Source organism: Electrophorus electricus, chromosome 9 (assembly GCF_041902795.1).
Source record: "Electrophorus electricus isolate QZ-2024a chromosome 9, ASM4190279v1, whole genome shotgun sequence".
NCBI lineage: Eukaryota > Metazoa > Chordata > Actinopteri > Gymnotiformes > Gymnotidae > Electrophorus > Electrophorus electricus.
The window spans coordinates 7,441,485-7,464,874 of NC_137505.1; the positions used below are offsets into that span (position 1 = coordinate 7,441,485).

The window sequence follows — 23,390 nt, forward strand, 5'->3', positions numbered from 1 at the left end:
CCACTACATTGTCTCAGTCCCGTATCCCAACATCCTGACGTGAATCTTTTTAAGGAATTCATTCTCAGATCACTTTCAGATATTCTCTCAACTCCTGACAGTAATATTAAAGATTGTCTATTAAAAACGGCACATTTTGGTACACATGAAGCTAATGAAATCGTCACACACCTGCGTCAGACCACGTGACGCTATTACGCTTCTGACTGTATGACCTTCTGCTGGTCCTACAGCTAAAAACAGTACTGGCAGACAACATCTTAAAACTGGAGTTTGGTCTGAACTTTGGTCCATTTTTCTAGGTATGCCATGCACTGTCTCAAACCACATACGCAAATTTATTTGGGATTACTTAACAGCACAATGGGATTTTAGTCAAGTGTGTGATGATTAGGTTTCCAAAATGGTCGTAATTGTTTTCCATTAGTTGGTAGCTTTCTTAGCCTCCAATGCAAAACTAAAGAGGTAAAATTTGGACACCAGACATGCCTTGGCTGAACGAGCCAGAGCAATGAAAATGGCGTACTTTTTATTTATTTTTGTTTTATTTTGTTTTTCCCACTTATAACAACCCATATTTATTTGGAAATGGCATTCGTTCTGAAAAGATTTTTAGCACCGCGCGCGAACCGACGGTTAAGTGCGTCAGTGGCCCCGCGCTGCTATGGAAAGGGTGTAGTAGATGCCGGCTGCCAGCCTCTAGTGCAGAGACTGTGCTGTCATCTGTTGGGTAAATACCGTGCCGTGATCCGCTTCGCATCGCCTCTCCAGCCGGTCCTCGTTATAGCCGTGTCGGCGGCGCAGTGGACGGAAACCAGCTGCCTGCTGAGTGCGACATGTTTCAGAGTGCAGAGCTCGGTTACCTGTGAATCCCGCCAACGCTCTGCCGAAAGGCCGCCTGCCCCGCAAACCAGCCTTCAGATCGTTAACTCCGTCAGGCTGTACCACAGGGACCTCCGACCAGCCAACACTGCCTGCAGCTTTTGTTTAAACACTCTCGGGGTTTGTCTAGGTTAATAATGCGAATTTTATTTTAAAAATGAGGGGTTTTTTTCTTCTAAGTCTGATACAAGTGGAGAGGCATTTTTCGTTTCCTTTTACGGAAATCGATTTGACATGTTCAGGAAGGCGCAAGTTTTTTATCTTCAGTGCAGGGTCCTTACCTATAGACGATTTTGTTTAGTATGACGAAAAGCACGTCAGATATGCGTCAAGCAGTTGGTGAGCGGTATTTTAGATAAGAGATCCACTTCAGGACTCTGAGAAGGGAAGAACATAACGGACCGTGTCCCTTATTTAGTTATGCGGCCCTGACCCAGCTGGCAACATCATGAATGCAGAGCGGTGGAAATTTTATTTATGGACCCCACGATAGGAGAACAAATTTTAAATTGTTCTTGGTGTGTCCCCAAAGTGTTGCCTCGCTCTCCTCTACCAACGGTGTTTCATCTACGATATGGCAGATTCGCTCTGTCCAGAGTTCACTTACAGACGCACTTTGCTGTCTCAGCTGACCGTATCCTTTTGCGAGTACAAGTAGAGCAGACTCCACCGTGATGCATCAAGGATATCATTAAGCTGGAGTCAGCAGAAAAACAAATATTTATATCCGCATGCTGTACACGAACTACGTACTAAAAAACGCATGGTTTCACCTATACTGTAACGCACGTGCGCCCTGTTTCACATAATGTTGCGACAGTAAACCAGTCAGAGTGGCAATTGCTCAACAACTCTGCACTCGTCCAAAAGCCACACAAATCCAGCACAGCGGACTCTAATGATCAGATGTCCCTGGAGGGTTGGTTTGGTAATCAGGGTGTCGTATCAGGACTGCAGTCAAAGTCTGCTGGACAGCAGGACTAGACCCAGGAACATGACTGTTTGGCAGGGACCTTAGATGTTTTACATGTCCTAACTAGAAATCTGTAGCAATAAAGTTTTGCAACACTTGATTAACAAATTCTGTAATTCATTTTCCATTTGTCTGTATGATAAAATGGCAAGAATGGATTGAACGACAGGGAAATTATACACATGGTAGAGAAGAACCCCGAGATCACTGTCAGACAAACGTCAGCAAGAGATCAGAATGCAAAGCTTTGCATCTCAAACCAAACAGTGGAGAATAGATTGCACAGTGCAGGATTATGATAGCGGGACCACGCACTGTGAGACAACCTTAAGTGCCAAAACTGGGAAAGAAGAGTGGAGTTTGCCAGAGAGCATGCTGGTTAAGCTTAGTTCCTTTTGGAAAAATGTTCGGTGGACAGATGAAACTAAAAAGAATGTGTTTCCTTTGGATGGGAAATGAAACGTGTGTGGATAAGGAAAGGTGGCTCTGAAGACCCTGAAAACATCTCATCATCTGCCCCGCACGGTGGAGGAAGTGTGGTGCCACGGACTTGCACGTTACCACCAAGTCCAGGAGACTTGGTATTCACTGATGGCATCACTGAAGATGGTTCTCATGTGAGGGATTCGGAAATCCACACACAAACCGCTGGACTGGGCAGGATGACAGACCATAGGCCCACGGCAAAAGCAACTTAGAAGTTCGTTGCAAAGAACATATGGAAAACTAAAATTACCATAGAGCCCTGATTTAAATCCAGTTGAGCATGTTTGGCATTTTAGAGAGGGCATTCCGTGCTGAATGCCCCCAAACAAGGCTGAATTGAAAGAAGATCCATCAAACTGTGGGCCATACAGAAAGGTATTGGCCTACATAAAGGAAAAAGACACATTTTGAGCCAAACCTTTAATTGAAGTTTTTAAATTTCATACCGGTACAATTATGACTTTTAGTTAATAACGTTGGTTATTAATGCTGGTTATTAGAAATATTCTGATGAATACAAATGAAATGCAGGTGGGTTGCTGTCCATGATGAGACGCTAGATAGGCATGCGAAGATCCTGGTAGATCCTAATTGAGAATATTGGCAAATACGCTGGAAAAAGAGAAGAATTCCAAGCACTGGGCCTTGTGGAAGGGCTCTAGAGAGTCTGCAAAGAGCAGATGGGCTCTTCTCTAGGTCACCTGATCTGAATGCCCCTTTGGGTAAGAGGCAAAACAATGGCACACTGAGGCAGTGATGGCAAACCTTGTGGGGATGGACGCAGGTTTATTGTGACTGGCCGTGCTAAAGGCTGCAGAGAGGGTCTCGGAGGCTCAGGGCCGATGACGGCCAGGCAGATCTGGCAGCTCAAGTAACTGCAATGAGAGCAGCTTCTGTACAGCGTGCTGAAGCCAGACTGGTCGGAATCCTCCAGTCTGTTTGAGGTGAAGAATAGAAACTGAGTGTGAACACAAAGAAAGGAAAGTCAGTAGCTGCTGCCGTTGGAGGGGTTTGAGAGTGGGGGCTTTAGGTTCAGTTGATTTGCTCATGCAAAAATCCAACACATCTGGGGAGGGAGGGAGAGAGAGAACGGGAGAGAGGGAGAGAGAGAGAGAGGGAGAGAGGGAGAGAGAGAGAGAGAGGAAGACTAAGAGAATTAGAAACTGATAGTGAGGTTGTGATGAATCAGAGTGGCTTCGATTGAAGGATCCTCAGCAGTGCTCCTCGCTAGACTCATTTGCTTATTTCATTCCAGTCACATGATCTGTGATAGTAAGTAGTACTTCCAGGCTAGCTTTTAGCTCAGAGAATGACGAAATGCAGTCTGACGCAATAAGGAGATATTAGTGACCCGATGCCTTTTTAATAATCTACACCTGTCTCAAGCCAAATCATTAACTACTTGGTTTTATCATGAGATGCTTCCGTTTTTGGTGCAGTTGATATGTAAATAAATGATTTTTCCATGTTTTTATTTAGTAAAACCTACCAATCAGTCACTTCTTTGACTTCCTGTAATTTAGAAGATGAATTGCTTCTTCAGCAATTCTCTGCTCCTATCAACACATCCTGAAAACACTGAAATGACCTGAATGGTTAAACTCAGGTATACCGCTATGCTAATTAACACTGAAAAGTCCTGAATGGTTAAGCTCAGGTATACCGCTATGCTAATTAACACTGAAATGACCTGAATGGTTAAGCTCAGGTATACCGCTATGCTAATTAACACTGAAATGACCTGAATGGTTAAGCTCAGGTATACCGCTATGCTAATTAACACTGAAAAGTCCTGAATGGTTAAACTCAGGTATACCGCTATGCTAATTAACACTGAAAAGTCCTGAATGGTTAAGCTCAGGTATACCGCTATGCTAATTAACACTGAAAAGTCCTGAATGGTTAAGCTCAGGTATACCGCTATGCTAATTAACACTGAAAAGTCCTGAATGGTTAAGCTCAGGTATACCGCTATGCTAATTAACACTGAAAAGTCCTGAATGGTTAAGCTCAGGTATACCGCTATGCTAATTAACACTGAAAAGTCCTGAATGGTTAAGCTCAGGTATACCGCTATGCTAATTAACACTGAAAAGTCCTGAATGGTTAAGCTCAGGTATACCGCTATGCTAATTAACACTGAAAAGTCCTGAATAATGGAATGGAAGACGTATTGCTCTTTTTTTGGTGACGAAGTACATGCAGTACTCTCTCACTCTACAATGCACTCCTCCTGCTCCTCTTCCTGCTCCTCCTCCTCCTCCTCCTCCTCCTGCTCCTCCTGTGCTGCTGTGCGGTGTGCTGCGCTCAAGCCTTTGATTAAGATCTGCTTCTGCTACATCCCGCTCCTTTCTTCTCTTTCTTCAGCGCTCCCTTGGTATTCCTTTTCTTCTTCATCTTCATCTTCTTCTTCTTCTTCTGTATTTCTTTCTCACACTCCGCGAAGGCCATGAACTCTCGAAGGTCTTGAATATTTCACCATTCTTCTGTCACTTCGCGTTTCTCTCGTCTGTTGCTTCTCTCGCGTCATCTGTCTCCCTTCCTCTGCATCCCTGGAGTGCCTGGCTTTTGGGTGATGGTAATATAGGGCTGGGGGTGGGAGTGGGCTGCTTCAGCCAAGGGGGTACCTAGCTGTCTTCTCCACAAAAACACGCGCACAGGGAGGGAAAAGGGACAGGAAAACTGGAATAATGTATTTGGGGAATCGGGGCACGTATTTGAGGACGTTGGAACACTGCAGCACGGAATATTCGCATTAGCAGTTTAGTAGTTTGTTACAGTGGATATTAAATCTTCATCGGGGCTTCCCATTAAAGGGAGTTGAGTATGAATCTGTGGATACCTTGCCTGGGTTTTGTCAAAATAAAGCACGTAAAACCTAGTTTCTGTTTTTAAGTATGGTCTGAAGCATGGCTGAGTCCTACTATGGGCCGTTTGTTCAGACCTGTGTGTGTGTGCCAGTGTGTGTATACCTACGTGTGAAGGCCTTTGGCGAGGGCTGGAATATTTCCCCACCCTGGCTGTTTGCCATAGCGACTGAGGGTGCATGCACCGCGCTTGGTTTTTAGCATTGGTAAAGAGGCGTCCGGAGCTGAATGCATCTGTGAGGCTGAAAGAGGAACCCTGGGAGAGTTTCACGGACCGGACCAGTCCGCTTGCTTTGAGCGCAATCTTTTGATTAGAGGATCAAAGCATTTTGATCACCCTTACTTTCAATGCTTCTCTCTCTCCCTCTCTCTCTCCTTCCCTCTCTCTCTCCCTCTCTCTCTCTCTCTCTCTCTCTCTCTCTCTCTCTCTCTCCCTCCCTCTCTCTTCCCCCCTCTCTCTCCTTTCCTCTCTCCCGCTCTCTCTCTCTCTCTCTCTCCCCCCTCTCTCTCTCTCCCTCCCTCTCTCTCTCTCTCTCTGAGTAAAGAGCCATTGTTTTAGAGAGAGGCGGACCTGCTACCGGAGTTGCTTGCCCCACACTAGTGTCATTTTCCTATGCTCCTGTGCAGCATTTTCAAATGCAGGCACATCTGTTTTAATGATTTATTTGATATTTTGTGGACCAAAAAATCCAAAGCATAGCTGCTTCTTATCATGTTAAGAACTGTATTCACATCAGCACGTTGGATATGTTGATACCTCACATCCAGCTAGAGGAAACGCTCATTTTTAATCTGGAGTGCAATTTATTGACACTTGGATCGTATGATTTTAAATAAAAAGAATCCTTTTTTTCTGATGTCATGAGAGGTTCTAGCTTTTTACATATTTACATACATTCGGGACGTGTGATTTTAAATAACGCTTTACAGATGTTATCAAATGAATGGGTTCAAAATGAGCAACTTGCAGGCCTCGTTTGGTCTGTTTGGAATGGATTTCCGAGGGATGGAAATGCTTCCGTTTACTGTGACACAGATGCTCTACGGTGCCAGAGCTCCGCGCTGCACCCAGCGCTAGCAAGTGGGAATGGCCGGCAAGCTATCCAGGCTGCTCCTAATGCAGTATCGACTCAGTCAAACTTCTCTCCCTCTCTCTCTCTCTCTCTCTCTCGCGCTCTCTCCGTCTCTCGCGCGCTCTCATTAATGCACTTTAAGTGAGAACACTTCCATCACCGCCGAGCTTCACAGACATCCTCCTGTGGTTTTCTTACCAGGAGGCGGAGTTGTTGTCTGGGAGGCGGAGTTGTTGTCTGGGAGGCGGCGCCGTTCGCCTCCAAGCAGAGGCGCGTGCTCGCTGCTGCCTCGCCGGTCACGTGCGCTCGATCTGATGCCTCTCCTGCCACCATAACACACCGCCGGCGTTGGCAGCGCCCCAAGTGCTGTCCAGGGGCGTGATCTAGGAAGAGGGCTTCTGCGGTTGTGTAATAAAAGATTTCATTTTTCTTAATACTTTCTGTGGCAGTAAGAACATGCACGTGGTTTTAAAAGGATCGTCTTGCCTGCTAAACGACATTCAGCTCATGGAATATTGTAAACAGTATTTACTTATGATAAAAACCATCAAATGACTTGGTGTGTTTTTTTCCATGCGTGGGGTTGTGTGCGTCTCTGTGTGCGTCTCTGTGTGCGTTCGTGTGTCTTTTGCAAGTGTGTATATTTGTGCGTCATATATGTGTGTGTGTGTGTGTACGTGCAAGGGCATATAGGCAGATCCCACCTACGCAGTCATTCATCAGTGAACTGCAGCACAAATCCCTTGTTTATCTCACACACACACACACACACACACACACACACACACATCTCTCTGCTGCAACATCTCCCACCGCTCAGTAATTACTTAAGTTGCAAAGAGCAGCATAGTGCTGCCCTTTTGATCACTGGGTAAACACTGGGCATTCTTTACTCCATTGAAATAACAGCTCTGTGTTACCAGTGAGGAGTGCCGTTGTATGCCATGACTGTAATGCTATCACTGTCATCTTGTACATGGTGAGGCATGCTATGACTATAATGGTATCACCGTCATCGCATACACGGTCAGGTGTGCCCTGACTGCTGATTACCTTGTCAAATACCCAGGTGTCAAGGTGTGGTTCTGAGAGGAGAAGAATCTGATGATTCTATGGCTATAAATGATGGTGTCGTTATTAATACTGTAGGACGAATGTTTACAGTGTGATTATTAGAATTAACAGCACGACATCACTATTACCAACCAACAACTGATGCGGGAAGGAGTTTTTGTCAGGTTTGGGATTATTAGAGGTAGAAATAGCCTAAAACGATCTAAAAAGGGGCAGTTCGCTTTGAAATTTGTACCAGAGATCCTATACGTGCTTATGACCACGGGCAGGCTGGAACAGTGAGGAGAGTCACTCTGCTCGCAGGGTTCCGCTGATTCCTACACTAGCAGGCCGTCAGACTCGGATGCGTCCCTGGAAGAGGAGCAGGGAGGGCAGCCGGAGCGGGAACAGCAGGCCGCAGTGCAGCTCGAGAGGGCAAAGGTCAGACCCACTGCTGCATGTTGCGTTTGTTGGGTTTTTTTGTGTGTGTGTGTGTGTGTGTGTGTGTGCTGCGTTTGTGTAAATGTGCTAACGAGGGGCACTGTGTCCCAGGCCAAAGCTGTGGCCTTCGCAGTGAAGACCAACGTCAGCTACTGTGGGGCTCTGGACGAGGACGTGCCTGTTGCTGGAGCTGCCATCTCCTTTGATGCTAAAGACTTCCTCCACATCAAAGAGGTGACGCGAGCGTGCGAGCATACGAGGACACAGCATGGTGCACAAATCCAGAATTGAACGTCAGGGCTGTTACAAAGAATTAAACGTCTGTCTCCAATTGTGTGTGTGTGTGTGTGTGTGTGTGTGTGTGTGTGTGTGTGTGTGTGTGTGTGTGTGTGTGTGTGTGTGTGTATAGAAGTACAACAATGACTGGTGGATAGGGCGTCTGGTAAAGGAAGGCTGTGGCATTGGGTTTATTCCCAGCCCTTTAAAACTGGAGAGCATCCGCCTGCAACAAGACCAGAAGAGGGGGCGCTTCCATGGGTGAGTGTGTGCGCGAGTGTGCGCGAGTGCGTGCGCTAGTGTGTGTGTGAGCGCGCGCGAGTGTGTGTGCGCACAAGTGTGTGTGTGTGTGTGCGCGCGCGCATGAGTGTGTGTGTGTGTGTGTGTGTGTGTGTGTGTGTGTGTGTGTGTGTGTGTGTGTGTGTGTGTGTGTGTGTGTGTGTGGGCGGGCTCCAGCCTAAGACTTCAGCCTAAGAGGATTAAGTGTTCAGTCCGCCTACTCTGAGACAACATTTAGTTTCGAGCCTTGTCAAAGTTTTCAAGTGTCTTGTGTTTTGTTTCCCTGCCCTTCTGTGGTCTCAGCTGTGTCTTTTTCCTGTGTTTCAGTTTTCTATGACTTCCTTCATTCCGGGTTTAATTATTGCTTATTTTTATCTAGTGTGGGGTTCCTTGTTTGAGTTCTTTGCTTGCCTCTAGCCTTTGATTTAGCATTTCTGTTGGTTTCGTGTTTGTTCTTTGTCCTGATGGACTTAAAGGACGTTCTCATGCGCCTCCTGCTTCGTTGAGTATGCAACCAGCCGCAGTGTTACACCGAAAGACATTTTGCCATTTAATAATTTGGGATATAAAAACGATCATGACCCAAACACCCCAAGGCTCTTAAAGGCAAAGCACGCGTCATGTCATTTGACATTTACAGTGACTAATTTCATTTCTGTGGGCATTGTTTTTATTCCATTACACTACAAACCATTTGGTTTTAGTGCAAAAATCCTGTGCAGTTGTTTTAAATAAAAGAAATAAAAGATTGTTAAATAAAAGAACATTTTTCTATAAACCATGTTATCTTAGATTGTAATTATTAGATTAACTCAGAGTAATCTTAAACTTGTATTGTTAGGTCTTGCATCCATGCAAATCCAGACTAGGATTTTTCAGTTATACTAATGGGCAATAATGAATTAAAGCTTGTTATTACCAGATAAAACTCTCTGGATGGAAAGTAGCTCAGACTTGACGCCAGCATCCGTGATCTTGTGTACTCTCCGTTGAGTCATGCACTAGTCATACCTCATTTCAAATATTTTTGTGGCTTTGCGCAAAGCTTAATTTTACTTTGGCAGTAATGACTGTCATCATAAGTGTTTTCAGTTCTGTGTTGTGTTTTGGTTCACCTCAGTTGTTAAAGGAACCTCTGACCTATGCCGCATCGTCCTCAGTTTGTATTCATAATTGTATTTTCCCTGGACTCGGACTCGCTTGGTTAGGTCATGCAGGAATCTCAGCGTGACTAAGAGTGTGCTGTGCTGTGTGTTGCGTTCCCAACAGGAAGTCCAGTGGGAACTCCTCATCCAGTCTTGGAGAGATGGTGTCCGGGTCCTTCAAACCCAATCCTCCCTCAGCAGGTAAGCGCCGTGGTTACAGGACCTTTCGTGACATCTGGACTTTGACTGTCCTGCTTTTGTTCAGGATGAAATGAGTTTGACTGATAGTTGGAGTAGGTTGTTTAAAAGCATGACCAAAGTGTAGCAGAGGTGCATGAGACAGTGATGTAAATCACCATATGGTCATTTTATTGCCTAAAACATGGTTACTTTTCGTGGTGATTTACAAGTTTTCCGTTCTCTTTTTTTCCACAGCTAAACAGAAACAAAAAGCGGTACGTAATGCTTCTGAAAAAGCGGGAACGTTTTCCCATCACGAACTTTAGCAAATGGCCAAATTTAGCCTACAGCTCCTAAGGCCTTCCTCCTGTGTCATTAAGAGCTCAGCAGTGACGACACGCAGCATATCGGAGAGCCCTGTACGTGGCCGTGATTGGGCTCGACTAAACAGATATGTAATGTTGCAGGCAGAACACGTTCCTCCTTACGACGTCGTCCCCTCCATGAGGCCAGTGGTGCTTGTCGGACCATCACTAAAGGGGTACGAGGTAAGGATCCTCTCCTGAGATGTTCCCGCTGTATGGATATTTAGACCAGTTAAAGGGATCCCAGAGAGGACAGGAGAGAACATCTTCCTTTAAGCGCAGAAGCAGAACGGGGGAGGGACCTTGGGTTGTCACCGAATAGCAGTCATGTTCTCCACATTGTGTTGCCAAGGCAACCACCTTCTGGGTACAGAACGCCATAGTCTCAAAAGTGGAGCATGTTTTGAAATTAGAAGGAGAGACAGAATCAACAAACAGACCCAGATATCACTGTGACAAGAATATATCTGCAAGAAGACATGTTGTTGGAGAAAACGCCGGAGATCTTGCGGCTTGGTTTCCGATTGCACTCCAGCCTGAAAAAGAGAAGAAAGAATGCGTGAGGAAAGATGAGAAGAGAATTGTTATGAATTTAGAGGGGCAGACGGTACTACGACTGCAAATCCCCAGAGCAGGATTAGCACCTACAGTGCTGAATTATCTCCTGTGCCCCACTGGCCATATGTAAATATTATAGGTGTGAACTCAGCAGGATCAGGGTTAGGGTACTCACCAGCATGCTCCACAGCTCAGCCTCGGCTGCATAGATATGCTCACATGTAATTACTACTCTGATCTGTCTGTGGCATTTTTGCTTAAGAAGACAGTTGATATTTTGCCTAAAGTAACGTATAAACCTGCAAGCGTAGGTGTTGGGGAAACATTACAATGTTTGTCTAGAAATAAAGATTGTTTTAATATGTGTGGCCAAGAATAATGAATGTGAATGGATCTTTTTGTGTAATCTAAGAGGCATCTAATAGCCCTGTGCTTTTTATCTTTTGAGAGGAAACATTATTCTTAATGAACCATTACTGTAAATGACAGGAGGTAGCCACAGTTTGTTGTAAGGAATCCTTCGAATGTTTGCCTAATTATTTACAGTGAAATACAGTATAATCTCATTCGACAGGCAAATGCTTTCCCTAAGTATTTCAGTACTGATTGTAGGATTATTGGTCATAAATGGGTTGCTGTAGGCACAGACTGTTCCCCTGGCATCAAGTCTGTTCCATGGTGGACATTAGTAGTTTGAGGTGGTTTGCTAATATTTAGAGTCAGCACAAAGCAGAATGGTTTGGCAGAAAGAGTTCATTTGCTGTTGTGTGTGGGTATCACTGATGAGCAGCAGTATCACTGATCATCTTGAAAAATATTATCATCTGACAATGAATACACATAAATACATAACCAGAAACAATTGTGAAGCTGGGCTCGTCCTAAGTACGGTCTTTAAGGATTAAATCTGGGGCAAATTTAAATGAAAAGATGATCAGAAGTACTCTGGTCAATACATGAGCAAAGAGGGATTTTAAAATGTATGTAAGAACAAACAGCTATGCTAAAGGCTGTACTGTTAAAATGACACATCAGAGAAACCTCTTTAAATGTTTTGATCACACCGCCAGGTTCAGATTCCTTTAAGGAACATACCATAGTATTCTGCTTTCTCCTTGTGTCTGTGATGCTACAGTAGTATACATACTATACTGCTGTACTGTATATATTCTGCAGACTGCATGCAGTTGCTATTCTGTATATATACTACTCCACTGACATTCTTTTCGTTCTTTTCTCCCTCCATCTCCCACTATCATCAAACGCATCTCTTCCTCTCCACCTGGGGGTTTGTGCTCAGGTGACAGATATGATGCAGAAAGCCCTCTTTGACTTCCTGAAGCACAGGTTTGATGGAAGGTGAGGCTTGGCCTTCCCAGCGAGGCCCGTTTGGCTCCAGCTGTGTCTTTGCTCTGCATTGTGGAAGAGGCGTACGCTCTCCTTTTCAATGCATGGTGTTTGGGGTTTTTGTTTTTGCAAACACAGGATATCCATCACCAGGGTGACAGCAGACATCTCCTTAGCCAAAAGATCTGTACTGAACAACCCCAGCAAGAGGGCCATCATCGAAAGGTCTAACACCAGGTCAAATCTGGGTATGTTTTCATCTCCTTCTGGCATGTTTATACAGACGCTTTTAAGGACCTACCTGTGTGTCCCAACCGTAGAAATCCACAGAAATGCTCATTTCTCCCTCTCAGCTGAAGTTCAGAGTGAGATCGAGAGGATATTTGAGCTGGCTAGGTCTCTTCAGCTGGTTGTGCTGGATGCAGATACAATCAACCACCCAGCACAGCTCATCAAGACCTCATTAGCACCCGTTATCATCCATGTCAAAGTATCTTCTCCCAAGGTAACAAACGCACGGCGGTCGGCGATCCGTGGTGGAACCGGCTGCACTCCTTCTGAAGTGAAGGCGGGTCACTTCTCTCAGTACGAGAGCTAATGCCTTGCTGCCCTCTCCCGGTCCGAAATCACATGCAATTCGCTGGCCAAATATGTTGACGTTGCTTGAACGCCTTTTCCATTTTTTAGTATTTGTAGATTCTAAAAGACGCAGCTTGCATTGAATGATTAGCCGCATTTTTGTAAAACCTTGGGGTCGTTTATGGTTATTTCTGTGTCAACAGGTCTTGCAGCGACTGATCAAATCACGTGGGAAGTCACAGAGCAAACATCTAAACGTGCAGCTGGTGGCGGCAGACAAATTGGCTCAGTGTCCTCCAGTCAGTTTGCGAACACTACGTCACACAGAAACAATTACATTCGCTTCACTGGCTCCCTCTACAGTGGCCACCATTTATTTCCATGCTCATCTGTCCCAATCCAGGAGATGTTTGACGTCATCCTGGACGAGAACCAGCTGGAGGACGCTTGCGAGCACCTGGCGGAGTACCTGGAGGCGTACTGGCGGGCGACACACACCTCCCTGAGCGTTCCGCTGAACCCCCTGCTGGGCCAGAACCTGGGATCCACTGCCCTCTCGCCGTACCCCACAGCCATGTCCACTCTGCAGGTCGGCTTGCAAAGAGAGCACCTGCACGGCTCCGATAGTCAGCATGGCTCGAGTAAAAGGGGGCATTCGTAAAAAGAAAAAAATAATAATACATTTCCGCGTTGCCGTCAACAGGGTCAAAGAAACAGAAACAGCAATCACGCCGGCGACAACTCCCCGGTGGAACGGCGCAGCCTGATGACCTCGGACGAGAACTTCCACAACAGTGAGCGCCAGCGGAAGAACCGCAACCGGCTGTCGTCCTGCTCACAGCCCAGCCGCGACCACTATCCGCTGGTGGAGGAGAACTACCAAGACCCCTACCCGGATACATACAGACCCCACCGCAGCCGTGGCTCCCCTGGGGGCTACAGTAATGACTCCCACCGCAGGCTCTGAAGCTGACGTCCTCCCCAGCCGCGCCTCTGGAGCCCGAGTATCGTCGTGTTTGTCCTTTTCTGAAGTGTAGTAACCTCTATTCCTTTTGGCACTGGTTCCCACCAGGAGGAAGTCCCTCATCATAGAGCTTGGTGTACTTGCCCTTGCGTTATGAGCCTGTTGTCTGCAAAACGTTTGTTAAAGCATCCGAAGGTGCAGAATTCCGCGATTAAAACACATCCCAGCAAGAGAGGGAAATCGCGGTACAGGCCGGGCTGCGGCTCGCTGTCCGGCACCTTGATTTAACTCTGCGAAGGTGCAAACCAGAGGCCTCCCGGCTCCCGCGGGCCGTGGTGCCTGTGCGTTTGTAGGGTCAGTAGCAGGAATTTTTGCTCGAGCCCAGAGCCAGCATGCAGAAACGCCACAGCGCCAGGAGCCATCGCTATACAGATAGCCTTTGTTGCACGTTTGCAGTAGCGTCCAGAGGCAGAATGCCATTTTCCGGAGTGTGCCAAATGTCCAGAGTTGGTCCTCGTTCTGACCTCAGTCCTCCAAAGCCAGTCCACTTCTCAGAGAAGCATATTACAACCCTCACAGCTGAGAACATGCGAGCACCCTCACTCATTTTAACCCTTAAGATTTGTTGTGACAATTAAGTCAAATATCAAAGATTATGAATTAGACTTTTACTAGACAGAAAATTCATTATGTTTCCCAAGTTGCATCCTAAATTTATAATGTATAATTCTGAGTTGGTGTTTTTTGAATATTCTGATATTTGGCAGAAGAAAAAGCAGTTTGACCTGATAATAATCCTGTTGAGTCTGAATTAGCCTGAGAGAATAATTCAGACCATCTTCAGGATTTCACCTTATTTTGTTACTCTCGGTCCTGTTAGTACCATGGAGTATGAGGAATCAAAGATCAAATTCTATACAGAGCAGAGAGGTCATATCATTGCTTACAAAATACTTATATAACATAAAATACCAAAAATACAATTTGAGAGCCCAGTCAGTCAGTTTGTCCCGTTTCTTTGGAGCCTGACTTTGGATTGCCCAATGTGTGTCAGTTAACTGTCATATTAATTATTTTACGACAGTCACAATTTTTCCCAAGTTTATTTTGTCGTTACGTGTCAGAAATAAGCATTGTTTGGCCAGATATTTGAAAAAAAAAAAAGCATCTTGTCAAGCAATAGGCACAGTTGGTGTGACAAGCTGAATGTAGGGACATAGTTTTAAACGTGATTTTTCTGTACCTACTTTTGATAGAACAAAGCCCAAGTCAGTATGTTCTTGATGCTGAACACTGGTAGGCTGCTGTGTAGATTAATGATGCTAACGTCACGTGCTTTCTAAGCCTAGAGAAGAGTACTGTATGACAGGTGTAATAGAAATAGCATATTTTGTAATATGAATGTACACTGGGAATTACTTAACAGTAGAATGGAGTCAGATTGAACAATACCGTTAGTAGAAAGCAGGCAATCTAGATTTGGCATTAAAATGCTCTTTTATGATAAGCAAAAATGGATGTTTCTCCTTTTAGTTCTAGAGTGGTCTAACATGCATCTGGGGTACAGTAATGGAGAAATGGGTAGATTATTTCATTAAGAAGTGTATAATACTGTTTAACCTTAGACGCTGCAACCACACAGAAATGTCCTTCTTTTCGACAGTGGTTGATCGTGCATGTTGGTGACTATAATGCTCTGTGCAGCATAACTACCTACAACGTACTAGTAATGTGGCCTATATATGCTGTTTACTGCTCCTTTAGCTACTATATTTGATTTTGTTTTGTCTTATGCGAGCACCCTCTGTTTTATCCAGCGCATAACCATTGGTCATGGTGTTCAGAACTGAGAAGCTGGTGATTAGTCAGTGGTAGATAACTGTACAAAGTTTATTCTTCCAGTGAGGTCAGCAAACGTGCACTAAGCGATTTCCACAACTGAGCCAATTTACTACAGTGCAGTTTAGTAAATGTGTCCTCGCTGTACTGCCACTAGCGGCCGCGTTCTGACTGGCATAAACTACAGTAGTCCACACTGGGTTCAGACTGTAATTTACTATGAAGTACTGCACATGTGCAATGTCATGCCTTTTCATGGGGCCTTGTGGACACACAGGTAATTAAAAAAAACTGTAAGACTCAACAATGTCATGAATATGCTGGAAATAACTGACTTACTACAGGAAATACTTTCTTTCAGAGATATAAAATTTCTGTTTTATATATTATATATCCCTATATTCTATATTATAAAAATATATTAGTTGCACTGCAATATTTATCATACGTTGTTACTTATCACACCTTTAGGCTTGTGTGACCACTGACCTGCTTTTAATGTATAGTGCACTTCTAAGTCCCTTTTAGTCCGTTTTAGTGAGAGGGTATGGACATACATTTGTTTGCTCCTTTTCATTCTGGAGAATTTTCTAAGGACCTAAAATATACTTGTAAAGCCAAGGTGCTATTTTGTGCACATCGATCTGTTAGAATGTTTCGGTTCAGTAGTCGGTAATGGAAAGATTTCTTCTAGGGCAAAAATCATCCAGGATGCATGGAATTAACAAGAAATGAATCAGAAAATATCGTATACTGCAAACAAATATTTTGGTTCAAATACTGAATTGAATTATTTAAGAGCAACGTTATTATTGATTAAAGCCCCTGTTGGTTATATTGATGTTTAACTGTATGCCTGTTACGTATTGTAGCTAATGCTCAGGGTTCCTAATATTGTGCCACAAGTTTGTGACATATTGTGTTAATCTCAGACACGTTTTTACCACGTTTTCTGGTCCATATGTTTGATTGTAGTGTTACGCAGTAACACGTAGTAAACGTATCCTCTGTGTAGTTTTGTGTCATTCAGTGCATTGTTTCACATGCTTTTATTTTCGTTTATGGCTATGCCTTAACTTTTACATAACCTTTTTTTGCAAGCCGTTATGGATGGTGTCATGTTCTTATGTCATTATTAGATTTCTTGGTTGGAGATCATTAAATCGTTTTCTTAATGTTATGTACTGGCAGACAAAAGTCTAAATAAAACTCTTCCAAATGCAGTCTACATAATTTTAGGTTATAATGATGCGTGACGCAACGCTGCGCTGCTCTGTACGGGGCGCTTCTGCTTGGCGTGGGCCGCTGTTCATTTGTGGGAAGTCATGTCGGTAATACCGAGGGATAAATATGGAATCGTAGTAGAATTTCCTATGCAAATGTGTACAGTGCTGCATGCTGATGCTTTACGCTTTATGCTGCACGCTACGCGGTCCAGAAAGCGCGTCTTTATTTTTGTGAAGGGTGACGTTCAAGAGTAATGCAAGACTGCATGCGTTATACTCCATTTTGATTCATCCAGTCAATGGAGGCTGGTATGTTCTATGTCATAACATGAACTGAGCTGCATCTGTTTGATGTTTTCTTTCGTAAAATAAATGGAAACCTTTAGGACCTTGTAGCCTGTGATGTCATGTTCCTAGTGAGGTTTTGCTGTGCACCAACCTGTGCAAGTCGCATCGCTGTCATTTCATCTGTTACATCCTATCTGTACACTATGCCCGACTATCACTGGCACTTGTGACAAAACAGCTCCAGTATAAACAACCAGCTGTTCTGCTTTCGTCCATTCAGTGTTCATTGCTAAAACTGCCTCTCCGCACTATTCCTACCTGAATCTTTGCACTTTTAACGACCTCTAGCACCATCTAGCGTTGATTCTTTGTTAATGCATGTCTAGGTGCGCTAATATATTTTTCTTTTTCATCCTCTTGGTGAACAAGGGACCGGCGCTGATCGAGTCTGATCATCCACGGTCATATTTCCCATTAGTCATTATATGGACAACCACGAGATGGGAAGGTTGCCCTGAAATGTGCTCAAAGAAGCAGAGGAGAGCAGTTATCACCTTACTGACCTCAGACCCCCAGTCTTTCATTCCAGTTCATTCATTCATATCTTTATAGCGGTTTAATTATGAATGGGGCATGACGGTATTATGCTGGCTGATGTGAAAGGTGTGTGATTGCTGTCTTAACCATCACATCATGCACTAAAGAGGAACGGGGGTGTGGGTGGATGGGGGTTGTTTCTACTGCCTGCTCAGCCTCGTGGAGGGTTAATTAAGTGTATTAATTCAGAATGCAGCTCCAGTGGAGAGTTGTGCTCATGAGTCAGCACAGTGAAGAACAGAGTGAAGTGAACACTCTGTTAGCCCTGAATTAAATGCAACTTGCCATTTGGTGTAAATACAATTTATTTGTAGTGCCAGTCCAAGTATCTTAATAGACTAAATGTAAGTTCATATCGGTCAAGTTTCTTATCGGCAAAAGATAAATGTGAAGTAGCACTAAAACATATGATAACAGATTTTCCTTTTTACTGTACATTTGGAGAGAATCACTTGTAAACTAACAAAGGTTCAAAGAGCTAAACTTCATTTGCTCTTGTATGGTATACTGATTTGTTTTGCCTCTTTGAAAAACATTCACGTTTTCATGTCAGGCTTGCCACGGACAATAAATATATAGTAAAACTTTAGCACTGTCCAACCAATGTTACTCACAGACAGTGTTCTATGATTAGAGTGTGCTTGGTTTCACTGCAGGCCCTGGCTCTAGCGAAACCTCAGACTCCTTGGTCATAGCGCCCTCTTTAGGCTTGGCTGTCTTTTCACTCTGAGTGCGATTATACTTCTCCCTGTCCAGTGCATTCTCCATCTCTGTGTAGTAGTCCAGGGCTTTCCTCACCGGGTCGATGATCTGTTGGACACAAACATGTTAAACCCAGTCTGCATTGTAGAGGCCTCATTTCCATGCGCAACCTAGATGTCCTTGGCGCTTTATGGTACCCATACTCATCCTCACCTCAAGGCAGGGAAAGAGATTGGTCAGCTCGATGAAGCGAGGGAACAGGACAAAGCAGATGAAGGCCGTCTGAGAGGAAGGCTTGGTCACCTTGTGTCGGTCCATGAACGGTGTGACCGGTAGTCCCAGCTTCTCCATGTCACTCTACGCAGTTTAAAAAGAAAAGAAAAACAAGCAACAGCTAGCGTTAGCATGCAGCTGACGACCTGATTCGGCGGGTACACTTACCACACGCTGACACTGTGGGAATGTTCCTACTCTCAAAAAAAAAAGAAAAAAAAAGAAAAATCAAGCAAACATCTTTGTATATAAGAAATGGTTTTGTCAGATGTGACCTGGTTGAATAACTCCTGCAGCAAGCAGTCCAGCCAGAGGTCCAGCCAGGGCTCCAGTCAGGGCTCCAGCCAGAGGTCCAGCCAGGTCCAGCCAGGGACCTACAGCAAGGCTTGGGTAACGTGTCTCTTCTTCAGTGGCCACGTGCAGTTACTCCTGACTCTGTCTCCCTTTTTTGAGTTGTAGCAAACGAATCTGCTCTTACCACATCCCTGTGATACTTGGCACTGAAGTCAAACATGGGCAGAATGGTTTTAAACTTGTTGAGGATCTCGGTATGCCTGCTCATGTCTGTGGCCAGGATGCACCTGAGGACAACATAGTCAAAGCTTTGGCCTGTGGTGTTGGTAGCTGAGTTAATGTGGCCTTGAACTGGGAATAGTGGATCATACTTAATGATTCTCTCTCTTCTCCTCTTGTATTGCTCTGTTGTCAGGTTCCGGAAAATGTTGCTTTCAGTCTAAAAGAGATGTAAATCAAACCTCAGACCTTTAAAGGTTTAAACATAATTCATTTTTAATTATTTCACACATTCATTCTCTCTTGTGTAATGTATTCTTGTATTTAAGTACATTTAACTCTACTTGACTTAAATCAGTTCTGTGTAGATGTACTGAACAGGGAATAAACCACTATAAGATCTTCAGAGAAATTTGATGCTATGGTATTTGCGTCAAATTCTAAGCCAGGCAGTGAGCTACCTTCTCCAGGATCTCAAATGCTACAGCACAATGATGGTTCTCCAAAGGTGAGATGTCATTGTACCTCAGGGCGAGTTCGGTGCGGCCATTGATCTAAAAAATAACATGATATCATCACTGCATCACCTGTAAGTGAGAAATAACTACAGCCCAGTCAAGACAAAATGCCTCGGTGCTTTTTATGCGCTTTTAAGCAGGGCATTGTACTTCTCAAATTAATGTTTCAACATAAAGTGCATTACTTCAGCAGAAAGGAGTATACTAAGACACCTGTCTCACCTGGTAGGCGCTGTTGTAGCCTCTGTGGTCTAGGTCGTGACAGACAGCTGAGGTCAGCATGATTAAGAGATCCATATCGTCAGTCTTACTCCTCAGATCTGTTAGCCATATGAGTCCATACATCTGCCAAGAGACGCGCCAGGGAGTCGGACAGGTAACAGGCATTAGGTCCTGGTCTCTAGTCACAGCTCAGAAAACGCTGGAGTTGATTAGACAAAGCGGGATTGCTATCTGGACTCAATGCCCTTCTCTGACCGTTCAGTTCCTGTGCATTGTAACATATGCAGCTTCCAGAAACAAAATACGTTAAAGGTCAAAGTTTAATTTAGATTATGGTGTAATATCAGTGAACTAAAATATGTAAAATTATTAAGAATTGTGTTTTTATGTTAAAGTGTAGTCTGAATTATCTCAAGGTCCTTCCCCTAACTAGAAATCAAAATGTGATTGTGGATAATTAAACGACTCAGAAGGAAATCAAGATAATCTGACTGTATTCCTTTTTAACCCCTCATCCTCTCTTCTTCTTTCTCACTTTCTCACGTTCTCTTTCTCACTTTCGCTCTCTTTTTCGCTCTCATTCTGTCTCTGTCGCTCTCTCTCTCTCACCATCTGCGTGACACAGAAGCAGTGTTTGAAGTTGTGGAAGGGGATGTTGTTGTAGCGCTTGTAGACCTCATAGAGGAACTGCTGCAGCACGTCTAGCTCTATGTTGAAGGTGGAGATGAAGTCCAGGTCTGTGTACATCACCTGTAGCAACACCAAGATCTCTGCATCCTCCCATTGCCTACACATACACACACACACACACACACACACACACACACACACAATGAGAACTGCTGAGTTTTGGCGCCTACACACATCACCTTTATTACTCCAATAGGGGTCTTTTTGACAGAGACACCAGGCTGACACACATTCATATCCTCTCTGCTGGTCTGTGTTCGTATCTCTGGAGAACCTGCATCCTGTTCTGTGCAACTGAAAGGCCTGGGTTCAAAAACTAAGTCAGAAAACCACAGCATAAATTCACTCTTCAAAGCCCATAGCCTTGTGATCTGTTCAGAAAGCCTTCTATTGATTGGTAAGCCCCAGAATCAGCCATTCATATTGATATGAGTCCTTTCGGACAGATGAAAGGACTGAATCTCATCCGGCCCCTTTATGCTCTGCAAAAGGTCTGTGCTTCACATCAGTAACGAAGGACCATGCAAGCATAACAGGCACTGAACTCAGTTCTTGGACTTGGTTAGGCTGATGGTGTTTAATATTTTTAGCACCTTCTGTCTAGAGAAGAATATTTAACTAGAAAATCACAGTAAACGATTTGATATATCTTGAAGGATAGCAAAATAACACGTTGTATGATGCTTTATTTGCACCCATTTAACCCATTTAAAAGCATTCTCTTGCTGCTATGCCAGAGAGCTGGCTCTTTGGTAAGAGGTCTTTGGTTCAGTGCTAAGAGCTCACATTTCACCCCTCTCAGATCTGTGATCAAGTCGTGAGTAGGGTGGCTGCCTTCAGCCTACATTAAACATGTCAGAAGTGGGATAGCAGTGAAGCCATGAGGAGTGTGCCCCAGGTTGATGTACCCCCCCTGCTGTGAGGGGACCCCCGGGGCCATGGGGACATTGAGATGGAGACGGTCACTCTCTGAAGGGGAGGATGTTGAGATGGAGACAGTCACTCTCTGAAGGGGAGGATGTTGAGATGGAGACGGTCACTCTCTGAAGGGGAGGATGTTGAGATGGAGACGGTCACTCTCTGAAGGGGAGAATGTTGAGATGGAGACGGTCACTCTCTGAAGGGGAGGATGTTGAGATGGAGACGGTCACTCTCTGAAGGGGAGGATGTTGAGATGGAGACGGTCACTCTCTGAAGGGGAGGATGTTGAGATGGAGACGGTCACTCTCTGAAGGGGAGGATGTTGAGATGGAGACGGTCACTCTCTGAAGGGGAGGATGTTGTGATGGAGACGGTCACTCTCTGAAGGGGAGGATGTTGAGATGGAGACGGTCACTCTCTGAAGGGGAGGATGTTGAGATGGAGACGGTCACTCTCTGAAGGGGAGGATGTTGTGATGGAGACGGTCACTCTCTGAAGGGGAGGATGTTGAGATGGAGACAGTCACTCTCTGAAGGGGAGGATGTTGAGATGGAGACAGTCACTCTCTGAAGGGGAGGATGTTGTGATGGAGACGGTCACTCTCTGAAGGGGAGGATGTTGAGATGGAGACGGTCGCTCTCTGAAGGGGAGGATGTTGAGATGGAGACGGTCACTTAGGAGGTTAAATGGCTGCTATGCTAGTGGTCATTGCTTGTGTTTACCTCCCGTCAGACCTGTGTTCAAGTCGTGGGCAGGGTGGCTGCGTTCAACCTTCATTACATCATATTAAATAAGAACTCACCAGTTGTCAAACGTAGGTGTCTTAAGGTATTCCTTTCACTTCCTCAGAGACCTCCAGGAAACTATGAGAAGACAGTTATTGTTAAATATTTGAAGGATGTAACTAACCTTTTCCTTCTAGCAGAGTGACTGCCAGTCAAACAAACCCCCTCACCTCATCTGGAGGAACTTTTCCTTCACGTGTTCACACTCTTCGTGTGTCTTGCGTCGTGTTCGTTTGTGGTAAAATGGTGAGGGTTTGTGGGTGCTTACATTGAGCTCTTTAAATAGGCCCAGCCAGCTCAGGTCCTCCACACTCTAAAGAGAAACATGGACACAGTGAAGAACCGAGTCAGGGATACAAACAGAACCGAGTCAGGGCCACAAACAGAACCGAGTCAGGGCCACAAATAGACCCCGAGTCAGGTACACAAACAGACCCCGAGTCAGGTACACAAACAGAACCGAATCAGGGTCACAAACAGAACCGAGTCAGAGACACAAACAGAACAGTGTCAGGGTCACAAACAGAACCGAGTCAGGGTCACAAACAGAACCGAGTCAGGGATACAAACAGAACCGAGTCAGGGTCACAAACAGAACCGAGTCAGGGATACAAACAGAACCGAGTCAGGGACATAAACAGAACTGAGTCAGTTACACAAACAGAACCGAGTCAGGGATACAAACAGAACCGAGTCAGGGATACAAACAGAACCGAGTCAGTTACACAAACAGACCCCGAGTCAGGTACACAAACAGAACCGAGTCAGGGTCACAAACAGAACCGAGTCAGGGATACAAACAGAACCGAGTCAGGGTCACAAACAGAACTGAGTCAGTTACACAAACAGACCCCGAGTCAGGTACACAAACAGAACCGAGTCAGGGTCACAAACAGAACCGAGTCAGGGTCACAAACAGAACCGAGGAGAAAGTCAGGATCAGGTGCACAAGATGTCATTTATTTACCAGGGGAAAATATAAAAAGAACAAAGATCGTAACAAAGACTATCTAAAGATAGTTTACTAGGGCTCCAGGGCTCTTTCTGCCTTAGCAGTGAGTGGAATAACATTTAAATACTGGCTTTTGTGGATTATTAAGGATGCAGACAGCACTGGACCAGACTAAGGAACGTGTGCGTGAGTCTGCATGTCTACCTCAAGCTTTTGTCTGAATGACTCCTCTCACCAGTTTCAACAAGAATCTTCTTCTCTATGCTTTGTGACCTAATCGAAAAGGAGTTAAGACTGGATACAAAAATACATTTTCCAAAGACGGGTTTTGGATTTTGTTATTTCTCACTGATTCCAATTTCCAGAAAAGAAAAAAACAACATTTGTACCTGCAGT

At 44.7% G+C, this 23,390-nt stretch overlaps 2 protein-coding genes across 7 annotated transcripts in view; one reads left to right on the forward strand and one right to left on the reverse strand.

Annotated features, from left to right (window-relative positions):
- Nucleotides 1-16,926, forward strand: part of cacnb4a (calcium channel, voltage-dependent, beta 4a subunit) — a 28,208-nt gene extending 11,282 nt beyond the window's left edge. For 4 of the 5 annotated variants that reach the window (XM_035522787.2, XM_081720958.1, XM_035522788.2 and 1 more), the window contains 12 exons: nt 7,659-7,775; nt 7,887-8,009; nt 8,185-8,312; nt 9,600-9,676; nt 9,911-9,930; nt 10,123-10,203; nt 11,879-11,937; nt 12,064-12,173; nt 12,279-12,430; nt 12,708-12,803; nt 12,908-13,093; nt 13,208-16,926. In XM_035522787.2, coding sequence (XP_035378680.1) covers nt 7,659-7,775; nt 7,887-8,009; nt 8,185-8,312; nt 9,600-9,676; nt 9,911-9,930; nt 10,123-10,203; nt 11,879-11,937; nt 12,064-12,173; nt 12,279-12,430; nt 12,708-12,803; nt 12,908-13,093; nt 13,208-13,471 — 1,413 coding nt within the window. In that variant the 3' untranslated portion in view covers nt 13,472-16,926. The remainder of the gene's footprint in view (nt 1-7,658; nt 7,776-7,886; nt 8,010-8,184; nt 8,313-9,599; nt 9,677-9,910; nt 9,931-10,122; nt 10,204-11,878; nt 11,938-12,063; nt 12,174-12,278; nt 12,431-12,707; nt 12,804-12,907; nt 13,094-13,207) is intronic. The other variant, XM_081720959.1, reaches the window with a different exon arrangement.
- A 783-nt stretch (nt 16,927-17,709) lies between these two features.
- LOC113591695 (high affinity cGMP-specific 3',5'-cyclic phosphodiesterase 9A) lies at nt 17,710-21,610 on the reverse strand. 2 transcript variants are annotated; one of them, XR_014125389.1, is made up of 4 exons: nt 20,256-21,610; nt 19,368-19,769; nt 18,334-19,126; nt 17,710-18,228 (listed from the first exon to the last, which is right to left on the reverse strand). XR_014125389.1 is itself a non-coding variant. In XM_081720960.1 (3 exons), exons 2-3 carry the CDS (start codon nt 18,469-18,471, stop codon nt 18,049-18,051), a joined length of 318 nt encoding a protein of 105 aa, XP_081577086.1. In that variant the 5' UTR covers nt 18,472-19,769; nt 20,256-21,610; the 3' UTR covers nt 17,710-18,048. The 2 variants fall into 2 exon arrangements, 1 of the variants encoding a protein (XP_081577086.1); XM_081720960.1 differs by having other exon boundaries at nt 18,334-19,769.
- Nucleotides 21,611-23,390: the final 1,780 nt, after the last annotated feature.

What these genes read in the sequence shown, in the direction of transcription:
- LOC113591695 (XM_081720960.1), bottom strand. Translation starts at nt 18,471, where the DNA reads ATGGAGAAGCTGGGACTACCGGTCACACCGTTCATGGACCGACACAAG. An exon ending in ATCTCTTTCCCTGCCTTGAG is followed by an intron (nt 18,229 to 18,333) that starts GTGAGGATGAGT and finishes TGTGTCCAACAG; the next exon opens with ATCATCGACCCGGTGAGGAA.